The 17,843-nt window shown below is 40.8% G+C and overlaps 1 protein-coding gene across 2 annotated transcripts in view; it reads left to right on the top strand.

Annotated features, from left to right (window-relative positions):
* Window positions 1-17,843, top strand: part of LOC109869824 (nuclear factor of activated T-cells, cytoplasmic 2-like) — a 45,236-nt gene that overhangs the window by 16,950 nt on the left and 10,443 nt on the right. Inside the window, exons 6-9 of one of the 2 annotated variants that reach the window (XM_020460089.2) lie at window positions 4,263-4,403; window positions 10,371-10,426; window positions 10,670-10,802; window positions 11,059-11,805. In XM_020460089.2, coding sequence (XP_020315678.1) covers window positions 4,263-4,403; window positions 10,371-10,426; window positions 10,670-10,802; window positions 11,059-11,805 — 1,077 coding nt within the window. Of the gene's footprint in view, window positions 1-4,262; window positions 4,404-10,370; window positions 10,427-10,669; window positions 10,803-11,058; window positions 11,812-17,843 lie in introns of both variants that reach the window. The other variant, XM_020460088.2, reaches the window with a different exon arrangement.

Raw genomic sequence — 17,843 nt, 5'->3', positions numbered from 1 at the left:
GGTCCCAGATGTGCTCAATAGGATTGAGATCTGGGCTATTCGCTGGCCATGGCAGAACACTGACATTCCTGTCTTGCAGGAAATCATGCACAGAATAAGCAGTATGGCTGGTGGCATTGTCATGCTGGAGGGTCATGTCAGGATGAGCCTGCAGGAAGAAGACCACATGAGGGAGGAGGATGTCTTCCCTGTAACGCAAAGCGTTGAGATTGCCTGCAATGACAACAAGCTCAGTCCAATGATGCTGTGACACACCGCCCCAGACCATGATGGACCCTCCACCTCCAAATCGATCCTGCTCCAGAGTACAGGCCTCGGTGTAACACTAATTTCTTCGACTATAAACGCAAATCTGACCATCACCCCTGGTGAGACAAATCTTCGACTCGTCAGTGAAGAGCACTTTTTGCCAGTCCTGTCTGGTCCAGCGACGGTGGGTTTGTGCCCATAGGCAACATTGTTGCCGGTGATGTCTGTTGAAGATCTGCCTTACAACAGGCCTACAAGCCCTCAGTCCAGCCTCTCTCAGCCTATTGCGGACAGTCTGAGCACTGATGGAGGGATTGTGCATTCCTGGTGTAACTCACGCAGGTGTGATGTTTGGATATACCGATCCTGCGAGGACGATCAGCTGTCCATCCTGTCTCCCTGTAGCGCTGTCTTAGGCATCTCACAGTACAGACATTGCAATTTATTGCTCTGGCCACATCTGCAGTCCTCATGCCTCGTTGCAGCATGCCTAAGGCACGTTCACGCAGATGAGCAGGGACCCTGGGCATCTTTCTTTTGGGGTTTATCAGAGTCAGTAGAAAGGCCTCTTTAGTGTCCTAGTTTTTTAAAAACTGTGACCTTAATTGCCTACCGTCTATAAGCTGTTAGTGTCTTAGCGACCGTTCCGCAGGTGCATGTTCATGAATTGTTTATGGTTCATTGAACAAGCATGGGAAACAGTGTTTAAACCCTTTACACATTTTCTTTGAAAGATAGAGTCCTGAAAAATGAAAATGTTCTGAGTGTAGATGTGCATATGTATGTACAGTGCGGCAGGTAGCTTAGCAGTTAATCGAAAGGCTGCTGGTTTGAATCTCCAAGCCGAATAGGTGAAACATCTGTTGATGTGCCCTTGAGCTCATCGAGTGCACCAACCCTAATTGCTCCTGTAAGTTGCTCAGGATAACAACGTCTGCTAAAATACTAAAATGTAAATGTACCAAGACATATAGTTTGGATCATAATAGCCGTAGTTTGCGTCATAATTTAAGGATTTTAGTACAAAGGGAAATCTACTAGAAACATTAGGATCCTGTTGGCGCAGCAGAGTAAGTAGCCTACAAGACTTGAAGATGGCAGTTTGTATGTTTAAATCTACTTAAATACCATTCTTTAAAATAGCTATAGCTATGTTAGGACAATACCCTAATAAAAATATAATGATGTAAGAGGATTGAAATGCCGTTTGTTTAAAAGTTTGATGATTTCATATAATAATGTTACATTACACATCAATATTAGCAGAACATTATTATGCATTATCACGGAAGTATGTTTTTAGAAAAATTATGGATCATCATGGATCACCTTACAGAATATCTTCATGAGACCATTGTAGGACTATTCCCTGCTTGTTGTTATGGGTGTTTTGAATAACATATCCATCAACATTTGCAGAACATTTAGTTGTGCCAGTATGTTCTAAGAGCATTACCGGAACATTGTTATTACATTACCTGGAACCTAATGAGAACATTTGGGGAATGTTCTGTGGTGGTTGTTACAGATGTTGTGCACAACATTTTAGTGAACGTTAGGAGAACATTCCAAGGATATTTTACTTAAAACATGTCCCTTTGTTAGATATAACCCTAACTAGAACTTAATAGGAATCGTACATAATGTTCTGGGAATGTTCCTGGTTTGCTGGGAAGATTCTAACTAAATTTCCACATCAACAATCGAAATGACTGAAAATGTGTCTTGTCACAATGAAATTCTAGCTTGATAAATCAAATGCATTCAAAGGAATGCTGCCTATTCACACGATTCAACAGTACAACCCTGCAGTGGCAGCGAAGTGGAAGTCGTTGCGACGTTTCAGACAAGTGGACAGTCCTGTACTCGCTGTTCGCCTGCCCGACAGTTAGCAGTAAGGGATATGGTGGTTGCCTGTCATGTCTTGTAGAGGTATGCTGCCTCTGTCTGGTCGAAACATTCATTATGGTTGGTGTTCCTCTCTTTCGAACGCTCCAAACAGAGCCTTACATTATTCCAACTTGGAATAATATTTGAGGTGCAGTATAGTCCATTTGTCCGGTTGTTTTTGCTAGCTAGTTTCGAGTTTGATCAGTTCAAGGGACGTGAGTGCCAAATGATGTAGCTTACCCCAGGCAATAACCACACAACATATTTAGGCCATACTCATGCTCAGAATATGAAATCGAGCTCAATGCAATAAATGAAGCTACTTCAAGCTAGGCGAAGCAGCGACGCATGTACTGACCCCATCCATTAACAGGGACTGGAGTCAGGAATGGCCGCAGCATCAACTATTTGAATGGATTTGAATGGCTAGAAAGAAAGGCATGAACACCCTGGCGCAGTGCCTGAGGTTTTGATGCAGTTTCAGCACATTTTCTCCCCGTTTTTGAGCATAAAAACCACCATAATCATTAAGAAAAAAACATTAGATAACAATTTAAAAAAAATATATTTGTCTTTTTATTTGGCTTTTCATAACAGTTTTTGTTTTCTAAATTAGATTATCACAGGGTAAGCACTGCCTACCCTGCCTACCCTGATTGCACGTCACTGTGCTGTGCAAAATGATGTAGTGGGTGCTGTCCAACACTCGGATGCAATCTCACTCCGGAGTGTCAGAACATTGTCTGATGAGCGAAAGAAAAATATGCAGTCATGCTCCCCAGCAAACCTGGCATCACTTAAAACCAGTCAAGTAAAAGAACACCCCCAACACATCTGTTAAAATGGCCAATAGGCAAACTAAACTGTGTCAGTGGGGTGTGTGTTTGAAGAGACTAGCTTCGAGGTATTATCCTCTGTGTTGACTCACAGTATAGTAGGCTGTCCGAAGGTCACAACTGTTTGTCTACACTTCACACACCTCACTGGAGATAGGTTTTCAGTCTTTCAGGTGGGACGTGATGATAAGCTTGAGTAAGTAACTTCCATTCATTTGGTCTCAATCTCATCATGTGTACAACATGTTTTTAGATTTAATTGCCACACACTCTCTAGTAGTAAACATGAACTGGCTAAAAAGAAGGCAACCCCTTATGCTGGCATTGCTGACAGTCGATCCCCAATAATAAGGTCAGTCACTAAAAGAGAGGAGCAGAGAGTCAAGGGCTGATTTTCTGTAGTCAGGTGTTGGTTCCCTAAACATGGCTGCCTCCATAGAAATAGAATTACTAGAACGGATATTCCCTTTCAAGTCCCTGGGTCTGTAATGGGTGAACTGGTGGCCATATTGAGTGCACCCATAGGTGTTCCAGTTGAATTGCCATGGTCTGTGGAGCTTCTCCGTTCTAGCAAATTATACTTCTATGGTTACCACTGTCTCTGTGGCTGCAACTTCTGTGCCACTGCTTGATTAAGCTATCAGTCCTGGAAATCTACAGTACCGGGAGAGAATACAGTAGAGCAGCCAATCAGTGTCTACATCATGGACAGGTCACAGGGTTTATTGAACATACTCCAACATACGCTCCATTGCGTAATGATGATAGTGTTGGAGAGGTCCACCCTCCATGTTCCTTCCCCCTCCTCCCTCAACCCCTTTCTGTACTGTAGGCTACCACACGCTGTCATATGTTTCCACTGGACAGAGTCCCACTTCCATGATGTGCTCTGTTTGTCCAGGCCTGTGGCGTGTAGCCGCAATTGACACTAGAACCTCAAATTCAAACAAGATCTCTTCATTCATATATACCAAGTAATTGCCTCATATTAATGTCTACACAAATCTAATATTCAGACAAATATTTAAAGTGCACAATGAGGAAATATATATATTTTAATTAGCCGGTACTAGTCTCATTGTAATCAGTCAACAATTACCTTGTGACTTCAAAGCAAACATCAACCAGAGATCAAACAGACTATCCCAAAATGACCTACCACAGAGTGTGTAACATTGTCAAAGTAATGCCATGCTCTGTCTCCTGTCCTACAGCTCTACCCACTACGCCAACACGGCCTGTCAGTACCACAGTGTGTAACGTCATGTTCTCTCTTCCATCTCACAGCCCAGCGTTCCGCCCATGAGTTGCCCATGGTGGATAAACAAGACATGGACAGCTGTTCTGTCCTGGGAGGTCAGCAGATGATTCTGACGGGACAAAACTTCAGCTCCGACTCCAAGGTCATCTTTATGGAGAAAACCCGTGGTGAGTATTACTCAATATGAGTCAACACCTCTGGGGGTGGAAGTGGATGATGGTGGCATGGACCATATTCTATATGATGTCCCACCTCATCTGTTAAAAAATGTTACGGTTATTTTACTAGAGTGAAATGTTTTCCGGTATTCTTCTGACCGTTGTTAGATTCTGCTGAGAGAGAAAAAAAACACTCATACAATACGTGCCAGTAGCATTGAAAATGTTTTGGGAATTTTCCATTGGAAAACTGTGGGAATGTGGAAAACTTTACATAGGAATATATGGGTATTAATTCACTTTTTACCTTTTTGCAAGTGTTTACCCTCATAAACCAGCCATGATAATCAGATGTAGACAGTTATTTCCCATGCCCATTTAGAGGCAATTTACTTCACAGCTCTATATTATTATTATTATTATTATTATTATTATTATTATTATTACTCTGGTTGATCATGCCTCCACAAATTTCGCTCACTAGTGCCACAGCACCCCCATGCTGCATTTTACCTATGAATCATTTGCATGATCCATCAGATAAGGCAGCAGCCTCACTCTCTTGTGCCCTCTCCTTCCTCGCCTGTTATCCATGTGTTATGTTATCATTATGCTGTTTATTTTGTTGTGCATGGAATAGGACCTCTGTTAAGGAATAGGACCAAGTGGAATATGACCTAGCGGTTAAAAGTGTTAGTCCAGTAACCCGAAAGATCGCTGGTTCAAATCCCCGAGCCGGCAAGGTGAGCAAGGCAGTTAACCATCAACAACAACTGCTCCCTGGGTGCCGATTTAAGGCAGCCCCCCCCCCCCCCCAGTATGTTAGGGGGGAAAAAAGTGATACTAGGCTTACTTGTCACATCGCAGTACCAGAATTCAACCTAAGGTGCGCATTTACTAGTGTGTGTATTACTGCATTCTTATTGGTCTGCTCTATCCAGTCATAGGCCTTGTGACACAATTATTTAACTTGTACATTGGAATGGCAGAATCACCATTACAAGATAGTCTCCGATATTGCTGTATTAATCAATGTGATTGCGTAATAGTGACAAAGGCCACCATACTTTCTGTCTGTCATTTGAATCCTGACCTTTCCTCCTCACCCACCACTCAGATATTTGCATGACATTCCAATTCCTTCTGATGCTAAACGGTGCCAACTCTTTTAGGATAAGGAGCTTATCACAGCAAGATAGGTTTATTTTAGAACTTCACACGATTATTTAACAAGCTTACTGAAGTATTAGTATATTGTGCAGATTGTTAATGTGCTTCATTGACAGCTTACAGGATTGTATGCTGAGGAGATGTACTTTGTTATAGTTGTCAGTCACAGTTTTCAGTACAGTCTTTGTTGTCCTGCTCTCTGTCGCCTCAATACAGACTGTCTGTGTAGTGAGGGATATATCATTTATGTCACCTCATTGCACCTCAATATTGGGGTGGCAGGGTAGCCTAGTGGTTAGAGCGTTGGACTAGTAACCGAAAGGTTTCATGTTCAAATCCCCGAGCTGACAAAGTACAAATCTTGTCAGACAAATCTGTCGTTCTGCCCCTGAACAGGCAGTTAACCCACTGTTCCTAGGCCGTCATTGAAAATAAGAATTTGTTCTTAACTGACTTGCCTAGTTAAATAAAGGTTAAAAAAATATATTTAAAAAATATCCTCAATACTGAGTCCAGAGAGAAGAGTGGTCCTCATTGATCCATCTACAGCACTTACGGCAGCTACTTGGTTTACCTTGGCATTCGTCACCCAAACACTAACCATAACGCCAGCTCTTATAAAGCCAGATGCACAACCTAGGGACTATTCTAATGTAACTATTTATTCCTGGTTAGCTGTTATGTTATGTTTTTGTTATATATAGCTTGGCCATCCAATCTTTGTTTATAACCTTCCATAAATCAGATCTAGGTTTTTATTTATGGTCCTTCAGTTGTTGTTGTTAATAGCCCTCAGATGTCTCTGGACTGCATGGGACGGCAGAAGAGTAGCCTAGTGTTTAGATGCTTTATCTGTTACTAGTCTGTTAGCATAATGGTTGTGACTCATTACATCCATGGCCTGTCTGAAGGCTGAGTATGGGGAGCTTTGAGGCATGGGCTTTCCGGGGGCCGAGTGTGGGGAGCTATGATACGTGGGCTCTCTAGGGGGCTGCTTCAGCTAGAACTTGGACCTTGTCTGTCCAGGTTTTTTTTAAATCAAGGCTTTCCTGCTGTCGGGTTATGACACAGCACTAATGGCTAGTATTGGAGACGCATATAAAAACAAGTAGATCTACGTAGAAGAGGGATTGCCATTGTTTTGGAGAGGTTCTCCATGTGACCCAGAGTTCTGGAACAGTAAGGCTGTGAAATCCCTTTGAATGGGACACAACTGGCTCTGGCCTTCTCTGGCTCTAGGAGACACACGCATGCATGCACGTGCACACACACTGTGCACACACACACACACAGCTGGCTTCGGCTGGGGCTCCTCTGGCTCGATCTCATGGACGTGGCTCCACGAGGGGAGGAGAGGAGTGTTCCATAAGACATTATTTGAAGGTCCGTAATAAACCATTTATAAGGCATTAATAAATCATTACTCCCACATGAACCATTTACTAATCATTCGTAAAGTATTTTTGCAGTCCCTAATCTAAAGTGAGTGCTATTACATGTTTTGAGTGACTAATGTCAATTCTCACAAAAATGAGGGTGTAATGATTAATAAATGGTGAGCAAACGGTTTGTAAATGTCTTATAAATGGTTTATCATGGACCCTTAACATAAAGTGTTACAGAGGATTCCCACAGTCAAGCCAAGCTGGGCCTCTTCAACTCTTTCTGGCTGCCTCCATTCCTAATTACCAGAGAAAAAAGAAAAGACAAGGGGTGTCCCGTAGAGTAGTTTTGGAACAAAACGCAAACAAATGTAAAACGCCAAGAAAGCAACAGTCATCACCTGTCGTTACTCTGTACTGAAACGGAGCGAGTTGATCATAAAACGAGAGAAAACGAAAATAAAGAAAACTTGGCAAGACATATGGAATCCCCCTTTCTCCTTCTGACTCATTTCAGCCATATGCGTTTAATTTGCAGTCTGACATAAAGGTTTCCTACATAGCATTAAACAGATATCCGACTGCTAAATACTGGATTTCTTTCCTTTTTGAGAAAATGCTTAAGCTGTTTATTTTTAATAGAGAGCAAATCTAGTTAAAATGTCGATGATAACAAAAAAACATTTGGGGTTATTTGTGTGTTTCGGGTTGACATGTTGTCAGTTTGTTATCTTGCTTTTGAAAGTTTATGATCATCAATGACAAGAAGTCATCATCAGCATAATTTCCAACACCTGAGTTGTTGACCTATACTCTTTTTCCAGTTAACTGTAAATGACTGCAATATGATGTAATAACATTAAATGACACAGCTAAATGCAGATAGCAGCAACAATACCTATGCTGTCACTTACCCAGCACATCAAAAATGTTCAACACATTAATGTTACGTTATTGAGCAAGACCTAACCTTGAGGTATCAAGTAATGCCCTACAGTGCATCTTCAAGACCCGGAATTATAATCTTAAACTCTGCAAAAATTCAATCTGAGTTCATTATTTATTTTTCTATCTTGGGAAAGGGCCATAAAAAATCTGCACAAGGCAAAGAGGAAAATAACATCTCTGAATTTAAAGGAAAACTCCACCGAAAAAGTATATTTTGGTATTTGTTTCATTATTCCATTGTTAACATAGTCTCAAAAGATAGGTAACTTTCAAAACACAGAAATCATCCCTGTATGATGCATTTTGCATCATATGATTCTCCGTTTTGCATCATATAATGCTACATTTATCATACAGGGATGCTTTCTGTATTTTGAAAGTTGCGCATCTTGAAAACTTGATAGCTGACAAGCAAAACGTTTTGGGACTATGTCACCAATGGTCTAATGAAACAAATACCAAAACATAGCTTTTGGGTGGAATTTTCCTTTAAGCAAAAATATGATATTTTACATTTGAAGAGAGCCAACAACTGTAGGTTACACTCAAATTAAGCATACTATTTCATGGATAATAAACCTGTTAAACAGCCCTCACAAAACGAATACACGCCAAACCATTTCTCATTTTAAAAGATAAGGATACAAATGCTTTAATTAGAAACAACAATCCAATTAATTACAATTTTAAAAGCTTCCATGAAAATCTATATAAATCTGAATTAAATTACCTTTACATAATAACAAAACTCATAAGTAACAGAATGGCAAAGTCTTACCAGACTTGATACAAACAGGGTTTATTAAAAATGTATTCACTATAATACAATATGCAAAAAAAACAAGATGTAGATATATCACTTATGGCTGTTGATGCCTAAAAGGCTTTAGACCTTCTTGTATGGCCTTTTCTATTCCAATCTTTGGAAGCATTCAACTTTCCAACTGAAATAATACATTTCATAAAAAATATTATATAAATATCCTAAAGCATTTTTTAAATTTTTTATAATACATAATCTGCTGAAATTGCTTTAGAAAGGGGCACGAGACAGGGATGTCCTTTCTCCCCCCTGCTGTTTGTACAGGACCCAAACGTAACAGGTATCAGTATTGGTAAAAATTAATAGCAACTAAACTTATTTGCCACCGATCTGTTGATATACAATGACTAATTTTGAAAACTCAATGCCCCCCTTGTTAAGAATATTCAAATATCAGCATATAAAATGAACGTGAAAAAACAGAAATAATGGCAATAGGAAAAATAATAACTCATGATCTACAGCAATCCTTTAAGTGGACCACAAAAAATATTAAATACTTAGGATGCTTAATAAGTAACAACAAATATATAATGATAATTAAATGGAGCAATCTTCCCAGAAATCTAAATAAAACTCTTTAGAATGGCATGCTTTTAACAAAGTTTTTATATTTATATTTAGTAATACCTATTACCCCACCGAATACATTATTTTAAAAAGTATACTCGGCCATAAGAATTTATATGGGCAAATGAAACGCATAGAATAAATATGAACGTTTTACATGACCCTAAGTCTGAGGGTGGTTTATACCTTCCAGACTTGGAATTGTGTCAACTCTCCACCCAAAACTTTTACTTGAATGTTATTGTTAAATGCACTAAAGAGGAACAATGGGGATATATTGGAGATGTGCATGCTCCTCCCCAGAATCTTTTCACATGTCTGTTTTGAAAGGATGGAGTTAAGAACATGAACAACTTCATAGTTAAGAATCCCTTCATACCCAGACAGGTTTGGCCTATTTTTGATCACCAGTGCGTCAACCATCAGCCATTGGACCAAAGCTCTCCACCAGGGTGCATTTTTAGAATAGACTTTTCTTAACCTCTAAAATAATTCCAATATTGCTTGACACAGAGTAAATATGTGATTTTATGTATGATTTCTTACAATATATTATGGGAAATATTGGTCCAGATAATGGTTTTACTTCATGATAAATCTGTAGCTGTCTCTGGCTGTAGGTGAGCAGAATGGTGAAAGAGGAAGTGGTGAGAGTAGATATATAATCTATGTGACACAAAGAGTCTCCTAACTCCTCTTGCGTGTTAATAATATGGCCTATGGGTTAGTGGCAGGCAGACAATGATGTGAAGGTTGAAACCAGGCATTGTGTTCTGAGACAAAGCGGAGAATCCTCTACCACGCTGGCTCAACCTGCCAAAGAGACAATAGAGCTCATGAATTCACGATAAACACATGGAAACATCTGAGATATACATTTTTACTGGTTAGAATTCATTTTTAATTGGTTTGCAACTTAGCATGTTTGCAATTAATCAAAAGCAGAGTAGCAATTGCACACATTTTCTGGTTTTAGATGTACTGTACTGTGTTCCTGTTTTTGCTGTGTCCAACAGGGTGTTGTAATTCACCCTGAGATATGTATATGACCTGAAACAACCATTCCCTTCTCTGTCTCTGCAGATGGACAGCAGATTTGGGAGATGGAGGCAACTGTAGACAAAGATAAATGTCAGCCCGTAAGTATCAGTACTTTTACAGATGGCCCACTTCTCGATGTCTGAAAAAGTGGTCAAAACAGTCCACTGATTATAATGTGGGAATTGTCTGTTCGTTTGTTTAAATAACGTTTTTTTAAATAATAATGTCATACTTTTGTCACCAATTTCATTGTTTACACATCTACAGTGGTTATACTCTGAATACAATTTCTAATAATAATGTGACAGATTGATATGAAATTAAAATTGTCATTTTAACAGAGTCTGCTGTTTGTTGAAATACCATCCTATCGCGACCTGTCGATTTGCCATTCCGCCAAAGTGAACTTCTATGTCATCAACGGAAAGAGGAAGCGCAGCCAGCCTCAGCACTTCACATTCACTCCACTGGCAGGTATGGAACCATAAGCATCAGCAATAAGGAGGCAATACCCATCATATGACTGTGATGGTCTGAGTGAACTGTGTGTTATTTTAGGTGCTTTTGTGAAAGAGCAATACAATTATGTAGGAATGATATCAAGTCACATGTTATTCCATGTCATTAATATGTCACTAAGATATATGATTGGTGTAGTAGATTATAGTTACTTTAAGCAGTATGACTTAACCCCCACTCATATCTCTGTTGTCTTCCGTCTCTCCCACAGTCCCGTCCATTAAAACAGAGCCTGTGGATGACTATCCTTTCTCCATGACCCAGATTATGGGTGTCCCCCCCCAGTCCTACTACCACCACAGCCCTGGGTCCCGTGGGATCATCCACCCAGACAACGGCCTGGTCTCCAGCATGGCCTCCTGCCAGCAGGTCCGCTCCGGCCTCCCCACCCCCGTCCCAGACACCTGCTTCCAGCAGCAGAGCCCAGCCATTGTGTACTCCCGTGGGGGAAAGAGTCTGAGCGGCAGTCCCGGGGGGCTCTACCAGCAAACTGGGGAGATGCGGGTGATGCCCGACCCACACCGCTCCGTCCTGGTTCACACGGGCTCCCCAGCTCAGTCGTCCCTGCTGGGGGCCCAGCAACAGCAGCATGGAGGGGGCCAGGGCCAGCACCCCTCCATTATCCAGTTCTCCCCCAACAACCAACACCTGCTCCGGGGAAGCGACCCTCCACCTCTCCAGCCTGACAACCATCAGCACATCATCTACTGTGATGGCTACCCTCAGCAGTCTGGAGCCCAAGCTCACTCCCCTATCTCGGCCCACTCCCCCCAACATTACCCAACCACAGTGATCCAGCAGCAGCCCTATGTGCCCAAGGCGGTGCCCAAGGGCAGGTCTTCCCCTGGTGGGATGGATGCCCAGAGATGCCCCCCTGGAGAGGAGCAGAGAGCCAGCCTCCCTGGAGGACGGGTCACAGTCAAGGAGGAGAACCTGGATCAAATGTACCTTGATGACGGTGAGTGTAAGTTAGTGCCAGGCTTTTATACATCAATATAATTAATGCTCTTGAATGATGCATGGTGGTGTAACATCCATGCGATTTTGTTATTTGCCTTCTAGGCAGAGTTCCTCTGTCCAGTGTCTGTGTTCTTTTCCCCATCTTAATCTTAATCTTTTATTTTTATTGTCCCAGAGTCGCCTCTTCACTGTTGACGTTGAGACTGGTATTTTGAGGGTACTATTTAATGAAGCTGCCAGTTGAGGACTTGTGAGGTGTCTGTTTCTCAAACTAGACAATCTAACGTACTCTTGCTCAGTTGTGCACCGGGGCCTCCCACTCCTCTTTCTATTCTGGTTAGAGCCAGTCTGCGCTGTTCTGTGAAGGGAGTAGTACACAGCATTGTATGAGATCTCCAGTTTCTTGTCAATTTCTCGCATGGAATAGCCTTCATTTCTCAGAACAAGAATAGACTGACGAGATTCATAAGAAAGTTCTTTGTTTCTGGCCTGTAATCAAACCAACAAATGCTGATGCTCTAGATAGAACTAGTCTAAAGAAGGCCAGTTTTATTGCTTCTTTAATCAGAACAACAGTTTTCAGCTGTACTAGCATATTTGCAAAAAGGTTTTCTAATAATCAATCAATTGGCCAAACTTGGATTAGCTAACACAACGTGCCATTAGAAAACAGGAGTGATGGTTGCTGATAATGGGTCTCTGTACGCCTATTGTAGCCGTTTCCAGCTACAATAGTCATTTACAACATTAACACGCACTGTATTTCTGATCAATTTGATGTTATTTTAATGGATAAAATGTGCTTTTCTTTCAAAAACAAGGACATTTCTAAGTGACCCCAAACTTTTGAATGGTAGTGTATATATTTATTTTGCAGGCTGTACCATATGATATGAAGTGAGTGAAGTTGTACACAATTGTGCACACTTTTCTGGCTCGTGACCGCTACTTTTAAAACTACTGGCTGAAATGATACATCACCTCTGTAGCATAAAAAATTATTAAATAAAAATACTATAGAATGGGCCAATTATAGAATCAGGGTTGACTGTAACAGGGTTGACTGTAACAGGGTTGAAGGAAGCTTGTTGTGTGCAACAGGGAGGTTCACAAAAAAAATGTGTTAAAACATTTCTAGTCTACAGTACCAGTCAAAAGTTTGGACACACCTACTCATTCCAGGGTTTTTCTTAATTTTTTACTAGTTTCTACATTGTAGAATAATAGTGAAGACGTCAAAACTATGAAATAGCACATATGTGACCGACTGCCTCGATTCGGTCTTATTTAGCAATATTTTAAATGGTATCTTTTACATTGGATAAAAGCAGATACACAGAGCTACCAAATGGTATATAATACACCTCATTTGAGGAACAATGGGAAAGTAATTCTGCTTTGAAAGTTGATAAACTTGTAACTTCGCTTTGGAGAAAATGGCCTTTGAATGTTTTGGTACCCACTGGAGAGCGCTTCTTTGTCTACACCCGTTCAGCATCGTTCACACCCTCTTAAGCTTTAGCCCCAACCATCTCTTTAACTTCTTGACGTTACCCATCCCTTAAGCAGGATAATTGCACCTCAGTCAAATAATATTACTAAAAATATTCATGTTCATGAAATCACAAGTGCAATATTGCAAAACACAGCTTAGCCTTTTGTTCATCCACCTGTCGTCTCAGACTTTGAAATTATGCTTAACAGCGAAAGCAATCCAAGCGTTTGTAAGTTTATCGATCGCATGACAAAACATTAAGTACACTTAGCATCAGGTAGCTTGGTCACGAAAATCAGAAAAGCAATCAAATTCATTGTTTACCTTTGATCTTCAGATGTTTTCACTCACAAGACACACAGTTACACAACAAATGTTCCTTTTGTTCCATAAGGATTATTTTTACATCCAAAATACCTCTGTTTGTTTGGCGCATTATGTTCAGAAACCCACAGAAAAGAGCGGTCATGACAACGCAGACAAATTCCAAATAATATCTGTAATGTCCACAGAAACATGTCAAAGTTTTTTTATAATCAATCTTCAGGTTGTTTTTAAAATATATAATTGATAATATATCAACCACAAATGTCTTTCCAGTAGGAGAGGGAAAAGCAATACCTATTAAAAAATCTGTTGCGTGAGCAAACCTCATGTGACCACTTGACGCGATGTTATTGTTCTGGCTCATTTTTCAAAATAAAAGCCTGAAACTATGTCTGAAGACTGTTGGCACCTTTAGGAAGCGATGGGAAAAGGAATCTGGTTGATATCCCTTTAAATGGAGCAATGGGAGACTATGGAACATAGAGTTTTCAAATACTTTGGGAACGTTATTTTTCCAAACATAAAAATAGTGCCCCCTAGCTTCAAGAGGTTAAGGGTTGATCTGAGCATTCAATCATAACAACAACAGTCAAGCACCCAAACTACCTTGCTTGCTACTTCCAAACACAAATGAGAGAACAGCTCACTGACCATTTTACTCACCCAAGCAGAGGTGGATGTTTTTATGTTTAACCAGTGTTGGTGACTGTAACTGTGCTGCTGGCAACAATTTGCGCTTTTTCCCAACATTTTCTGACACGTCCATATTCAACGGGTGTTGAGTGTTCGTAAATTTGTCAGTTATTTTGCACTCTGGCATACTCAGACGAGAGTGCTCTGAAATCGGAGTAGATAACCAGAGCGAATTTACCAGCTACGTCTATCAACAGTTGTCGCAGTGACATTCTATTGAAATGGTTACTTGCATAGCAGAGTCTTTTGGTAAGACATGTAGCTAGCTAGCTAGGTAAACAATGAACCATAATCACATATCATGACGTTACTACCCTGCATGAATCTGCAGGTAGCTAACCAACCAGGTTCAATGTTAGCTAGCAAACATTAGGCTATAACTAGCAAAGCAAATGGCTCTTAAGATACGAATAATAAGATCATACATGTAACGTTAGCTAGCGACCCAGCCAGCTGACATTAGCTGGTTAGCTAACAGTACACTTTAACTTGAAATGAAAACGACTTTCTGTCAAAATTAGAAACGTCTACCAGTATACATCATAGATGCATGCTTCTCCCTTTCATGGATGCCATGGTTGCCCTTAGATTGAAGATGTAATCCGGAGACAGGTGTTTTCTCCTTCTCCTTAGCTATCATACTCTAATTCCACTAATTCCACTGAATATCACTTATTACACGTACTACACAATACATTTGGTTTTAAGCCGCGTCAGACATTACTACCTACACATACTGACCAGCTCAAATAGACAGAAGTGTGCTATATGGCAGACCAATCCGAACTCATCTGTCAGCATGTCCATCCCACTAATTTTCTCAGCCAATCATGGCTAGCGGGAAGGTTGCTCACTTTTTCTGTGGCTAAACCAAATAGGCTCGTAATTTAACAATTTTATTTGTATTTACAGATGGCATACACGTCTGTTATTAAGGCACATGAAAGTTCACATGTTCCAGAAGGCATTTCTGCCAAAAAAAACACATTTTGATTAAAAAAAAGTTTCCGTTAAAATGGCTCTCCTGTGAAGTAGTGACCCACGATATACGCCTAGTTTCCTGAAACGAGTCACATATGGAATCATGTAGTAACCAAAAAAGTGTTAAACAAAGATTCTTCAAAGTAGCCACCCTTTGCCTTGATGACAGCTTTGCACACTTGTCATTCCCTCAACGAGCTTCATGAGGTAGTCACCTGGAATGCATTTCAATTAACAGTTGTGCCTTGTGAAAAGTTAATTTGTGGAATTTATTTCCTTCTTAATGTGTTTGAGCCAATCAATTGTGTTGTGACAAGGTAAGGGTGGTATTCAGAAGATCAAAAAGACCATGTCCATATTATGGCAAGAATAGCTCAAATAAGTAAAGAGAAATGACAGTCCATCATTACTTTAAGACATGAAGGTCAGTCAATCCGGAACATTTCAAGAACTTCTTCAAGTGCAGTCGCTAAAACCATCAAGCGCTATGATGAAACTGGCTCTCATGTGGACCACCACATGAAAGGAAGACCCAGAGTTACCTCTGCTGCAGAGGATAAGTTCATTAGAGTTACCAGCCTCAGAAATTGCAACCCAAATCAATGCTTCACAGAGTTAAAGTAACATATCCATCTCAACTTCAACTGTTCAGAAGAGACGGCGTGAATCAGACCATCATGGTCAAATTGCTGCAAAGAAGCCACTACTAAAGGACACCAATAACAAGAAGAGAGTTGCTTGTCCCAAGAAACACTAACAATGGACATTAGACTGGTGGAAATCTGTCCTTTGGTCTGATGAGTCCAAATTTGAGATTTTGGGTTCCAACCCCCATGTCTTTGTGAGACGCAGAGTAGATGAACTGATGATCTCCGCATGTGTGGATCCCACTGTGAGGCATGGAGGAGGAGGTGTGATGTTGTGGGGGTGCTTTGCTGGTGACACTGTCTGTGATTTATTTAGAATTCAAGGCACATTTAACCAGCATGGCTACCACAGCATTCTGCAGCGATTTGCCATCCCATCTGGTTTGTGCTTAGTGGGACTATAATTCGTTTTTCATCAGGACAATGACACAACACACCTCCAGCCTGTGTAAAGCCTTTTGACCAAGAAGGAGAGTGATGGAGTACTGCATCAGATGACCTGGCATCCACAATCACCTGACCTCAACCCAATAGAGATGGTTTGGAATGAGTTGTGCAGAGTGATGGAAAAGCAGCCAACAAGTGCTCAGCATATGTGGGAACTCCTAGACTGTTGGAAAAGCATTCCAGGTGAAGCTGGTTGAGAGAATGCCAAGAGTGTGCAAAACTGTCGTCAAGGGTGGCTACTTTGAAGAATATAAAATATGTTTAGATTTGTTTCACACTTTTTTGGTTACTACATGATTTCATGTGTTATTTCATAGTTTTGATGTCTTCACTATTTTTCTACAATGTAGAAAATAGTGAAAATAAAGAAAAACCCTTGAATGAGTAGGTGTGTCCAAACTTTTGACTGGTACTGTATCTATGTATGGGTAGCAGGGTTGACGTGTTATGCTTGACGCGCTCAGTTTTCTACCACAAAACAACAGAAAATGGCCAAAAATATTAGACGCAGCTGACCTGCATTTACATTATGATTTGACTATTAGATGTCAGTGTTTCTTTAAACGATAGATTGGTTCACGTAACTGACCAATCCTGTTCAAATGATAGACAAACATAAATTATTCCCTAATCACATGTGCACTTTAACAACAATCCTTCCCAAGTTGCCAGTCCAGGAGATGTAGTTACATAGTTTTCCACTCGATGTGGAAATAACATGGATTATGAATCATATATTTATACTTACCCATGTCAGCCCCATTATCACCCTGTGAGATCAGAATAACAGACCACATCCAAACTACATGTTGTTGCAGTGTGATCACCAGACCTGATAATAATGATGTTGTCCCTTTAAACCTCTCTTTGGTTGGGGAGGTAGCTAGTCCTCGTCAGTGACAGGTCATGTCTTAGACCATGTGGAAGTGTTGTATCCCTGGTGATCTGTAGTTTGAAGGATCACCATGTTGTTCAGTTCAGCACATCCCAGTAAGAAATAGAGAGAGAGAGGGATTTCTCTGGCATTACTACAGACCAGGAAATGAGACTTCTTTTTTTTCTCTCTTTCAATTTTTTAAAATAAAACAACAGAAAAAAAGGAAAAAATTAAGCAGCCAGCTCTCCTGACCGACCGCCTGGATGTGTTGACACTGTTATGATCTGAAAAACAAGTTCCATGGTAACCATTGTCAAACAGTGGAATGGGCTGCTTCAGAGAGCCCGGGAAAGCCTCTTTGTTTGTTATACTTGGCTGGGGTTTCCCTTGGCCCCACACCCCTCAATTCTGTGGAGAACACACTGGAGGATTTGCTTTTTTCCATCCCTGGCCCAAGATTCTGCCAATCTGGCCCAAGAAAATCCTATTTGCAGCTGCTCTCCTCCAGAAAATCCGGTCTGATCTCCATAAGATAGCGCTTAGGGTGGGAGTCGGGAGGCAACAGCAGC

This window comes from Oncorhynchus kisutch, linkage group LG24 (assembly GCF_002021735.2).
Source record: "Oncorhynchus kisutch isolate 150728-3 linkage group LG24, Okis_V2, whole genome shotgun sequence".
Classification (NCBI taxonomy): Eukaryota; Metazoa; Chordata; class Actinopteri; order Salmoniformes; family Salmonidae; genus Oncorhynchus; species Oncorhynchus kisutch.
The sequence above is the reverse complement of the archived record's forward strand: the minus strand, read 5'-3'. Positions and strand labels throughout refer to the sequence as shown.